Raw genomic sequence first — 12,498 nt, 5'->3', positions numbered from 1 at the left:
GCGCCAGAGCACGGCCGCCCTTATCTTTATAGTTATTCGTGCGTCTATGCGCAGGTGAATGGGCACGTGACGCAATAAGTGGTTGCTATATTTTGTTTCCAAGTAAACAGAAGGCCCAAGAAAGTGTAAACTGCGTCTTGCTGAACAAATGTATTGCAGTTTGGTTTAGTTGCAAACACTAATTCAACCGCCCACTTCAGAATTATTTTATTAAAATAAAAGAAAAACAGAGGTTTACTGCGGAACAAACTTCGCTTTTTACAGCTATTAGCGGTGCGTGTATTTTTACGTATAATGAAACTAAATTAGCTAGTAATGTTGAATCGTATCAGCGTTCAACGATAAAGGAACGTGGAGCGGTACTCAGAAGTCTTTTTTTTCTCTCGATGGGCTAAAAATCGATTAGCGCCGCCATGTTGCCTCCCCGCGTGATGAAGCGTTGTCCGTGCTCTCGCCTACAAGGTGTTCGCGGCGTGCCGTCGGTGCATCCGACTCCCTGCTCGCTCCTCGAGCAGACGACACAACTAAGTGGAACCAAAAGACCGCGCAACGCACTCTTCGCACTCGGCTGACTTTCCACTTGTTAATGTCGCCTTGCTCAGTACAGACCCTACGGGTGTCCGTGCGGCTTGTTTAAGTTTCTCTTTTCACGAGACAAGCTTGTGCATCGCTTCGTGCGGTCGATATTACGAGCCCGACCCACTGATCTCTAGAATACGGCGCAATACGCGGACGAACGACACCAGCGAGAGACGCGCGCTTCTGCGACACCGAGCTTCAGCTCTTCCGTGCAGTGCGCCCACAAGCATACCGAAGAAAGCGCCATATAATCGAACTACGAGGGCGACTTTAAGCCCGTACGATATCTTCGCGACGACCAACTGCGTGTGCCACGTCTCGCGGCCACCGCAGCCGGGAAGGAGCGGCGATGCGTGATTGATCTCGCGGCGGGGAGGTGCGCGCCGCCGAGGAAAAACGGCGTCCTTCCGAGAGCCGGCGGAGGAGAAGACGGCGCCGTTCGCGTGTCTTCGCCATGGGGCCCGGCGGAAAAGTTCGGTGATCGAGGAAGTGGCGGCGGGCGGCGGGGAACAGCCCGGCATGCGCGAGAACAAGCTGGTGGTGCTGGGAGCCGGGGGCGTGGGCAAGACTTCGCTAATCGTGCAGTTCCTGGAGAGCGTCTTCTCCGTCACGTACAAGCCCACCGTCGAGGACTGCTACAGGCACTCCGTGCAGACTCCAGGTGGGTCCCTCCCCGGAAAGCCCTATCGTTCCTCTGTGTGAGCCACCTGAACTCGACAGCAGCGTCTTGGTTGTCTCTGACCGGGGCCTTTGGGTAAAAAAACGACGGCACTCAGACTCGAAGACGCGTGCACAAGGAGAGAGCGGGGCAACACATACGCTTCGTGTGCGCGTCCTCAAGGCTGGGTCCCATCGTTTCATCCACGTATACGCATTAACAGGCCCAGCACCAAACCCTTGTACCTTAGGGTGGCTCGTAGAAAGCGGCTGGGCTGACAAACCGAACACGTGGGTAGATGAAGACACTGCAGATCCGCCTACTTCGGCCGCTGGTTCGCGGTTTTCTAGCTGCGGGGGGGCCTGTCTCCCTGCAGTACCTTCGCTCGTAGTGTGATTCGCTTCTGCGGCCATGCATGACACAGCGTAGTGCTCACCGCTTATGCAAATTAACAACCTGATACCCAGAATTTGTTTTCGGTTGTGCTTGTTCAAGCAGGCGACGAGATTTTACCCTTTTACACGGGTAAGACCGCTTGGATGGCATACTTGCTACTTTCTGGAGTCATCGTAAAGCGGCCGATCACAAACTTCGAGCAAAACCAACTTCGGTGCCCGACCAGGAGGAGGACCATCCAGGAGAAATGCGCGTACTCTGGAACCCTTCACAGTGTTGCGTACTAGATACCCCTAGGCGTTTTAGCAAAGAGTTTAAAAAACGCCCAAACAGGTCAATCATTTCTGTTAGTCAACCAGTTCAATCAAGAAGTAAAGCAAGAAGTAAGCAAGAAGTCAAGCAAGAAGTAAAAAAAGAAATGCGCATAAATTCGGACGCGGAGCACTCTTACGCCACTTGTCTCCATTGGGATATTTATAGCCACATTTCGTTATTAGTGCCCGAATACGTTATGTTGTTTTATTCTTTTAAAGATTTTCTTTGTTTGTTTGTTTTTGCCTGTGATGTGCTTACATTTACTCTGTTACAGCGATTCGGATTCTGAATTTCATCGATAGTGTAATTTCGGGCAGATGCAAGGAACATGCCCCGGTTGGTATGTTTCCACAATATGTTTATTCCTTTTCCCGTCGTTGTTTTCAGGACATTTTATTTTTACCTTAGTTTTCTTAAAGGGGGGGGGGGGGGTGTTTAATGTACATATTTTGATTTTCTTAGTTCAATGTCCTAATATTTTACTTTTCATTCTCGTAGTTTTCAGATTTTCAGAATTCTATTCAACCAGTTAACTTTATTTTTGGTATTATAATGATTAAATCAGTTACACTCATAAATTATGTATTTCCGTGAAAATACAGGGCGGCACACGATTGGCCGTTTTCGCTATTTTTATTCGTGTTTCCAAAGCCCTTTTTTCCGGGATTTTTCATTTCTGCCTTCACTTTTTGCTTACGTGTATAAGATATATATTCCTTGGTTTCGTAACTTATCTTCGTAAAGTTCTCATTTTTCACTTTTTTATATTTTTTTGGACTTTTTCCTATTCCGTTCGACAAATTAGCTTCATTCGTGCTACTATACCGTATAAAGGAATCATGAAGACAAAATGCCAGTTCCAGTCACAATGATCCAATTTTATCACAACATTTGAAGACATTACCTCGACATTAAGGGCATAGCGGACGAAGCAGCGGCGACTGCACAGCCACCTTTCGGGGATTTCTCTATGACGTCGCCAAATCCGGTTGGCGCGACTGGAGTCCGCCGATAAAAGCCAATGTCAAGGAAGATGTATGGGCGATTGTAGTCTGTTTGCTTGTCTGATTGTGTCAACTGAATGCTGACGTGCGCTTAACACAGCGTTCTTAGTGCTGGACTCAAACCACGTGGTTCCTGCCTATATTACGTCACTTCATCACGAAATTTGGAGGCTGTTTAATAGTTCTTGCGTGTTTTTTTTTTGTTAAGAAGTCTTTTGTGAATGGATTATAGCTGAGAGTGTTACCAAAGGCTAATTCTTTCAATCTGAATTCTGTCATCATGGATTCTAGCAAATATGTTAATTTTACCAATTATGCGTTTTCGTATGATTGCAGGCCGTGACACCGTTGGCCCGCTTTTCCTGTTCTTGATTCGTCTTTCCAACGCTTCTTTCCTGCATTTTTTTTCAATTTGGTCTTTACTTTGGGGGGAAGAGCTGTGTGGCTCATATTATGACTCGTTAATTTTGTTTGTTTTGTTTTCGTTTTGCAAAAAAATATATTTTTGTATTTTTTGTATTTTTTTTTCGTTTTACAAAACTCTGTTGTACCAATTATCTTCGTTTACGGCTTCATAACGATTAAGAGCATTATTTACGCTGATTATACATTGTTATACACACTCTAAGAAATCGAGGAGTTCTGGGCACTCTGTCTAGGAGTAAAAACTTTTGTCCCATATTTCACTCCCTTTGGAAGCATTGGGCGACTCTTCCGAGGAGTAGCGCGTGGCAGCCGAACGAGAGGCGAAACACTCCCCGTGGGATTTACTTGCTGCTTTCGAAGCGGAGTACTTGAACCCTGTGTGGGAATTGCAATGCCATCTCCAAGGCAGCGTTCCGTCACTCCCTTTAGGCGTAAATAAGCTCTATTGGCGGCGTTCCCGGATACTGCAGACGGGTACTACTACTCTCTCTTGAAAAGCATCTCGTTACGCCTCAAGAGCGTTCTGCTATTCCCCGCGAGGCAGCGTGCTTTCGCTCCGCCTGCTACTAGACCCCCCCCCCCTCCCCCACGATGGTACTATAGGCAGTTACAAGCAAACAAAACAGGACAAGCCATTTTGAAACATGCAAAAGAAGAAAAAACAAGCTCAGACTTTATTTTTCAAAATACCACAACAATCGGTTCATTCTGCAATTTAACACAAAATGCAATTTATTGGGAATTAAAATATCACGGCATACCAACGGTTCCTACTCCACATGCACACAGGAGACGTAGCGCCTATTTAGGATACATCCAAGAAAAAATTCACAAATAAAAATGCAGCAAAGCAATTGAAAACACTGAAATACAAACATTAAATTATGACGATAAAAATGACATTAACATCCACAAATAAAAAGGTACTGGTATTAGCACGAAAAGCGTCAGTAGAAATACAGCAGTGGGAGAATAGTTAACAGTATTAACATAAAACAAAATGGCCTTAGTACATCAGTGAGTGCTTCACATGGACTGGAAAAGCCAGCTCTTATTTAGCACATACAAAAAATATTTACAAATAAATTTTGCGAAAGAAAAATCTGGGACTAAAACAATTCAGCGTGGATTACTATTAACGCATTACAAGGTGCAATCAACACAAAGATACAAAGCCATTGACACGGCAACTTTGCAACAGATATATTTTGGTGGTACAATAGGAAACCGCAGGAAACATTCCCACTGGGTTTTTTAGGCGGGTGGTTCTCAAATGAGGATGCGCTAGTAAGATTTAAAACGGCATAACTTGGTATTAAAAACAAACACGTTCGAGCTGACTGCTTCATAATGTTGGTGGCGGCCTCCAGAACAGTACCGACCAGGGCACCGTGCTTGAGCCAAAGTAACGTCTACAGAAGCAAGAAGGTGCGCTTCGCCTTTGAAGCGTATTACACAATGAACGGCCAAAACACAGACAGCAGCAATGGGAACCCATCCACGATGTCCAAGGGTGTGAGGAGAAGTGTCTTGAATGCGATGGCCACTGCTGCTGACGCCTCGGGGATCTCCCTCTCTCTCAAAAAAAAAAAAATCTTCGGGCAAGTAGCGTCTTCCCGTGGTTCCTACATAGACAGAAAGAGGGGGACAGCAAAGATAAGTTCTACAATGAAAAAAATATTAACGAGTTTGACAACGTTAAATGAAGTTTATTGGGTGATAGATTAGTTTTTGCGCCGAGAGCACGCACTTAACCCGTATTGGAATGCCATACTGCTTGGCGCAGTAACCAGTCTAGATGCGGATGTGGTGACCTTGGATGCCACCACGCTCATTGTACCACTTGGCCAATGTCATGTCAGACAGCGCGCCCTACAGCTGTCTGCCTACGCACTGCGCCCCAAACCCATTAGTGCTTACGTGTCCGTAGCTTCAACTGTTTACCCCGCTATCGTTCCCGGTATAAAAACATTGCACAAAATTTAAGGAAACATAACTCTTTTTGTAAGGTTATAATCCCTGAATAATTTGCATTGGATTTTGTCCTCAGCCGACTGCAACGTAGGGCCAATTATACGTTCACAAGACTAGCGTGGAAAAGTTGCTAATGGGTCATATAGCCTCCATTCTCGAGTACGCTTCGTTGCATGCACGCTGCAGATCGCAACATTTGATGAGAACCAATGGGCTCGTTATTGAACGATCAGAATGCTCGAACGCTCGAGCGACGGCGACAACCGACGCGAAAAAAGTAATGTAATGGGTACAACAAACAGTGTGGGCGACAGCGACAAACGAAAAAAAGTAATGCATTGCTGCCAATGCCCTTAGTCGTCGTTGCTGCCCCTCGCTTGTGGGCTGGTTCTGTCCGGGAATAAACCCGCGACGGCGACGGCCCGTCGCCTGCCGCTGTCGCCGCCGTCAGCGGCCTGTGTAATAAATTTTCGCTTGTCTGTGTCGCACACAATACCTGTTTGCCGTACACACTGAGTGAGGTTTCTCGCGTCGCTCATCGCCTTAGACGCATTTAATTACCCCTTAACAGTGCGGTGAGCACGCCCCGAAAAGTCCCATTTCCGTCCATCCTGCCCTCAAGCAAAACGTAAAAAAACTTGTCTGAACAGCATTTCAGTCTGCTGCTGTACGCGCGGCGGTCACTAAAATTATTGTAATTTAGTGACTACCACGCGCTAGACGCGCTCCTATCACTCAGCCTATTATTGTACGCAATTCTTTGGAGCCGCGCAGGTAGCCACAGCTACTGCACGGCCGCCACTATAACCCTAGCCGCCGAGCGTAGCGCTGCGACTACTCGCGCGACCATGCTTCCTACCTGCGAAAACATTCCACAAGGATACCAACACTTCACAAATCAAAGGGATTGAAACGGTGCAAGAATCGACGCTGTTTGCACACGGGTACAAAAGCCGCCCTTCAAAACTAAGCAACGGTCAAAATCAGTCACGAAAACGTTAGGACTAACCGCTTCCGCGGACCGAAGTACCGAGAGTAACTCTGCTTCGTTAAATACACAAGACAAGAATACGAGTAACTAATGGCTTACCTCTACTTCCCGCCAGCGGTTCTTCGTCCGGTAGATAAATCCAAGGTCCTAATAGCTGCGAAAGATCCCAAGCTCAAGGCGCGAAGCCTGCAACGGCCGCGGATACAGTCCGGCCATAGCGCGCGCATCGCTACACAGTGCGCATAGTTCCGAAATCGGCCTCAGCGCTGGCGCCGCTGTGATGTTCGTCCGAAAGAAAAACTAGTACCACGCACGCACGCACGCACGAATGAACGAATATACGACTTGCTCGCGTGTGCATGATGTCGCGCTGACGCACAAGCAGCCAGCAGTTAGCCAACACGCGTCGTATACTGTGTCGAAGCAAGTATGACGATAAGGGCAGGTCCAACTTCCCATGTTGCACGAAGCGTCTGTTTGAAAGCCCACTTCGTTCGTAGCACATTGACATCACGGTCAGGCGCGGCCTGTAAGTCGCCCGTCCGGCCTTGGCGGGTTCACCGCCTGTGTAGGTTTTTGCAGAACACGCGCACTTCGTGGCTCGCTGAAGGTGCCTTTCAAATCACGCTTGCTCGGGCGGTTCGCGTTACCTGATCCCCCGGATGTACGACGCGTTACGTATCGTGATCCACGCCTGCGCCGCCGCGCGGGGGGGGTCATCATTTCTCTTTGCTTAAAGGAGTACTGACACGAAATTTTTATGTTACGTTTTTTTCGCTGCTATGCGTGCCTACCAGCCCACTAATCATAGAATGACAGATTAGACGGCCGAGCGCAGCGTAAACATTCATTTACGGCGTCGTTTATTCGTGCCAGTTTCGGTTTCGACTGAAAAACGCCGAGCGGCCGCCATGACAGCATGTATAACATGACGTCACCATTCTTGCCGTATCGCTGCCTCTCTAGAAGCGCGCGCGAGCGAGCGCACGCGCGCGCCCAGACCGGCCGAGGTTTTCGCCGTCCCCACAGGCCCGGGCAGCATGACGTCAGTCCCAAAACCATGACGTGTACACACGCCCGAGCAGCGCGCGCCAACCACAGCCAGCGCGTCGGCTTCGTCACGGGAGCCCCGACGTCGGCAGTTTGGGGCACGTAGCAGATGATGTCACGTCGGCCCGCTCTGGGCTTTCTCGTGCGGGCGAAGATTAAAATGGATTTTAAATATGTTTCGCTGAACGGTTGCTGTTGAAACTTGCTGGGAGATATCTCCTGATAAAAAGGAAGCGTTTTACATAGTTATCTCAGCTTTGAAATTTCGTGTCAGTACTCCTTTAACAAAGGCGCTTGAGTTCCAGCAACCGATCGGTGTGTACGCTTTTATCGTCGCTCGTCAGCCGACGAGATAGTTTTCACCGTAGAGGGTGTATTTGAGATGCCCTCGCAGTGGTATCGCCTGTTCCTCACACTCCGATCTTGCAGATAGGCCCCATATTGCTGTTAATACCAGTTATGTATACGGATTTTCTTTATTTAACCTAATAAAAGCTATCGTATGTACTACATGCCTATCTCGGCGACACTAGCCACGGTTGTTGGGTCGGGTTCGTGTTGCGCTTGCAGCTTGAGCTATCAGACGGGCGCGGACTTCACTTCTTGCAACATCATTTTTCTCAATCGATCTCAGATTTACAATCCGTTTTTTTTAGCTCGACTAGGCGCGGGACAAGCGTACGTCTATCAAACTCTTTCAAAGCGACCGTCTGCAGCGGTCCGTAGATTAGTTCCTTCGGTTTGCCGCCTGCCGCCACTGAACGCTGCGATCAATCGTTACACGAATTCATATTCTTGCACGTTTAGAATGCGCGGCAGAAGTAATCGGGCGCTTTTTACACAACCGCTTTATATAATATATTCGTATGCAAATAAAACATCGCTGATGAGTTGGTGTGCGCAGATGGCAGGAGTGCATCTCCATGCTTACTCCCGCACTGGACAAGAATGAAATTGCAATTCTACTCTTCGTACTGGAGATGGGAGACGATGCGCAGGTTTACTCTTCACTGGTGCGGGAGCAGAACTGGGGCTGCACTCCGCCGCGCACGAGAAGAGTACGCGGTCAGTTTTGCTCTCCTCCTCATGGGGAGCGAGCATTGCATCCAACTCCCCGCAGCTTTCGAGGGGAGTCCACCAACGCTTGCAAGAGTACAATGACGGTTGGACTCTTCAACTGCTCCCCCGATTTCTTAGAGTGTAGGTTGACCCGTTCTTCCTACTTCTTTATTCGTGTTCCCACTCTTCTTTTTTCCATGCTTTTTGTTCTTTGTCTCCGTATTGGGGTGAGATGTATAAGTAGCGTTTTTTTTCTTTACTTAGTTCATTTCTGTAAAATTTTTAATGTTTCAGTTTATAAATTTTTTTCCTAGATTTCCTCTGACTGATTGTCTCCAATTACACTGTTATACCGATTATTACCGAAAATGCTGCAATCGGCTGTGTGTGAGTGTGTGTGTGGGGGGGGGGGGGGTGGGGTGTACTACGCAAAGGATATTACGCGTTCGTAAATCAATGCGAACGCATCGGACGTTCCAACACAAGAAATCCGGGCACGCACTGAGCAGAGTGTCTGCGTACTCCGAAGGCTGCCACAGTGTTCCACGCCCACAGAGAAGCACAAGAGGGGCACAACGCTGAGTATTTGTTTTAAAGACGACAGTCCTTCTTGGGATACTTAACCCCAGAAATTTTGATCTGTCTGTGACTCGATTCAGCCACCCGGCCGAAGCGAAACGAAGTCTGCGCAATAGTATTATGTACTCACAACAACCAAATTCAAACATCTAAGTCCGGTTTATATGCTCATACTTGTCAACATTGCTGAGCAAGAACAAGACATTACGCAAATAAAAGGGAGAAAATTGATACAAAATGGATATTTACAGTGTTCCTTTACAAAAAAAATTCTGGATGCTTGATGTTTGCGAAATGAAATACTACATCTACTGCAGAAAAAAAGAAATCGCACTGTCGCCTGCTGTCGCCAGCACCACTATAGCTTCTGAGGGCATCTTAAGAAATCAAGCGGCAACAGTGACGAAAGGTCCCACTAGATAGGTTCGACGTACTGCTTGGAACGCACGTGGGCTAGGGCAACGCGGTTCTATAAACGTTACAGTAGGGCGCCTCGATTCGCGCGCATCTCCGCCGTACGGCAGCTACGGCATTGAGACACGCGGCCTGGAGCAGTGAAACGCGGTAACTTTAAATTGACTTAAGCAAACCTTTAGCGTGTTTACCTACGGAGGAGCGCGACGCAAGAGGAACAAATGAGAGGTGAGCGGGAAAGCGAAGGGAGGCGTTCACTTGGCAAATGTTGACAAAGAATATCGTCTTTTGTCGACATTTTCAACGAAAGGAGCAGGTACACGGCCAATTTTTTTCAAGGTTCATTTCTTTCCTAGCTCTCTTCTGGGTCGAAGTTCACCAGCGTTTATTCCGCTTGCCCGCAGTTGGACATCAGCCTCCTGTTTCTGCTAGAGAATCCGTGCATCTCTGCACGAGGCCCATTCTTCCCTCGAGGCGCATCTTCCCTGCTTTGTGCGCATTAGCTTAAAGCGGGGCCGAGTTTTTTCTAGCTGGGACACAAAATATGGGACACAAGAGCTGCCGCAGGACGCACATTTAACGGCGCTGCTTGCGTGTGATCCTCGCTGAGATATTTTTCTTGGGGACCGCACGCTCGCGGCTGTGGCTCTGTTAACGTGTTCTTTCCGCTGCCGCTTAATCGAGCGTCAAAAGAGCGCCCCGTCAATGTCCGTGGTGAACCTTTCGGGGCATAGCTTGGACCAGGTTGGCGCATTTGGTTCAGGCTGCGGCTGCCGCTCACCCAACGCACTCAAGCAGACTTTTGAAATAAAGTCTCTCTCTCTCTCTCTCTCTCTCTCTCTCTCTCTCTCTCTCTCTCTCTCTCTCTCTCTCTCTCTCTCTCTCTCTCTCTCTCTCTCTCTCTCTCTGATCAGTCATGCGACTGGGAGCCGTTTAAGAATCTTCTTCTCGAAAGCTTTCGGGGTGCACAACTCCGGCTAACTGCAGTTCCCTCAGCAGCGATCGTTGTGCAGTTACAACGCGTAATGAAAGGTAGTTTCGCTCGACTCGCTGTGTATGCAGTTTCGAGATTGCCACGTTGCCCTACCAGGTCCCCAAGCCATAGAAACTATAAGATCTAGAGCTTGTGGGGATCCCATTTTCCTCTTTCTGCGAGCGCGTTCGCCCGGCAGCTACGCCACGCCTTGCGTCGACTCGCGGGCCGACGCGCCGCCGGGCACGAACCGCTTATGGTCAAGAGATCCAAAGAGTCAAAAGGTCCAAAGAGTCAAAAGATCCAATAATTATGTGACAGCCGAGTCAGAAGATCCAACGAGTCAAAAGGTCCAAAGCGAGTCAAAAGATCCAATTACTGCGAAATCGAGTCAGAAGGTCCAAGGAATTATGGGAACCTTCGGAGCCATGGCTAGGTTTTGCAATTTATGAATTACGTCATTTTATTGTATTTTTAGTGCCGTATTGGCTCCCATACCCGAACTTTCACTTCTAAATATAGAAGCTATGCACTTGGCGCTCCTAATTAAGCCGTGGCTAATTTGAACGGCATGAACAACACCATTCATCAAGCTTTTTTTATTTCTCATTATTTTCTCAGGTTGTTCTCTTTTCTCGTTGCTCTGTCATTGGATACTATTACATTACAATAGCGTGGTAGTTATTGCTTGTGTAGAATGTGAGCTTCAGTGATGTCAACGAGCCACGACCCCATGTCGCTCATTTTCGGCTACGCTGCGCTGACTTGTATGATTGCCGCTGCAAATATTCCGGACAAATGTTCTTGCTGCGTCTTGTTAATCAAAGTCAACAGCCATCAAATAAATGACCATTATACGGCTTATTATTACACCCACAGAAAAATCAAGAGCTAGAATATCAGTGCTACATTGCTACATTTTGGGAAACTCGTTACTAGGTTTCCAGGCGATCCAAGTCGAAGCACGTCATGATAACCTGAAGCTGCTAGTTGCAGTCCGCGTGTCTCTTTTTTTGACACTCTCAATAATGTAGTGCCAACCCCTCCTTGTCTGGCTTCGCTTCCATCAGTGATTTTTCCCTTTTGTGCAGATAAAGAGGCACAGCCGGTGGGGAGGTGATGATGACATTGGTCTCGGATACGAACAAAGCCACGGCCAAATTATGACCAGTGTGCTTTGAGGAAAAGCGATAAAAATTACAAATGAGCTCTCCTTTCAGCAAATTAAATCTATGTGTGTTCCAGCAAGCATTAAAAATGCCTTTGGGTATTTCAAATCACAAACACACTAAAAACACCGATTTCCTGGAAATAGGGGTGGCGTCGGGACGGAAATGTCCGGCGGGGTAGAAGGTGCCCTTGGTAAAGCATTGGTAGTAAGACATTATGTGTGTTGCTTTATCAGCAAACAGAAGATCACATGGATGCGAAATGCCAAAAAATTACAAGCTTTGTGGTTGAGTTAGAAAGCGACTGGCTCCTATCCGCAGCTGCTACCACTGGTACTCGAATTTGGAAAAAAAAATTGTTACCTTCACTGATTTTTAAACAAAGATATGGTGATAAGTCGCTAGAAAGAAAACGATATATGCAACAATAATATTATCTCAAAGCTACAGTTATTCCGGCAACTATTCCGCAGATAAAGAGTGCTTCATTTGGTAAGGCCGCATAACCCTTTCACTACGTTAAAATAATGCAGAATTACGAGCAGGAACACGTGTATTAAATAAGTACGATTTTTGTGCCTGCAACTGCCACGACGCACATATCTTGCTGCCTAAAACATGTGCTTGAATTGGTTTTTGTATCGAAAGCTCCCTGTCGAAAACTGAAGAGACCGGAGCCGGTAAATGGCATTGTTAAGGTGCGATTAACAGTGAAATAGTTTCTCAAGCCCATGACGCAAGCGTACTTTTGTATGAGAGCAACATGCATATACTTGAAAAAAAAAACTACCATATGGCTCTGAAATTGGTACTTAGAACGAAATAAAACGCTCCTGGTAGGGAAAGCGAAGAGATAACGGAACTATATATTTTTGACCCTTATCAAACACAAGTGCGCCAAACTGAGGCCC

General features: G+C 47.3%; 1 protein-coding gene across 1 annotated transcript in view; it reads left to right on the top strand.

Moving 5' to 3' along the window:
• Positions 1 to 523: 523 nt before the first annotated feature.
• Positions 524 to 12,498, top strand: part of LOC144144308 (ras-related protein Rap1-like) — a 96,725-nt gene continuing 84,750 nt past the window's right edge. The window contains exon 1 of the mRNA XM_077675693.1: positions 524 to 1,240. Coding sequence (XP_077531819.1) covers positions 1,099 to 1,240 — 142 coding nt within the window. The 5' untranslated portion in view covers positions 524 to 1,098. The remainder of the gene's footprint in view (positions 1,241 to 12,498) is intronic.

This window comes from Haemaphysalis longicornis, unplaced genomic scaffold, assembly GCF_048455015.1.
Source record: "Haemaphysalis longicornis isolate Haplotype H1 unplaced genomic scaffold, Haemaphysalis longicornis Haplotype H1 scaffold_7, whole genome shotgun sequence".
In the NCBI taxonomy this organism is placed as follows: domain Eukaryota; kingdom Metazoa; phylum Arthropoda; class Arachnida; order Ixodida; family Ixodidae; genus Haemaphysalis; species Haemaphysalis longicornis.
Note: the sequence above shows the minus strand (reverse complement) of the source record. Positions and strands in the feature narration are given on the sequence as shown.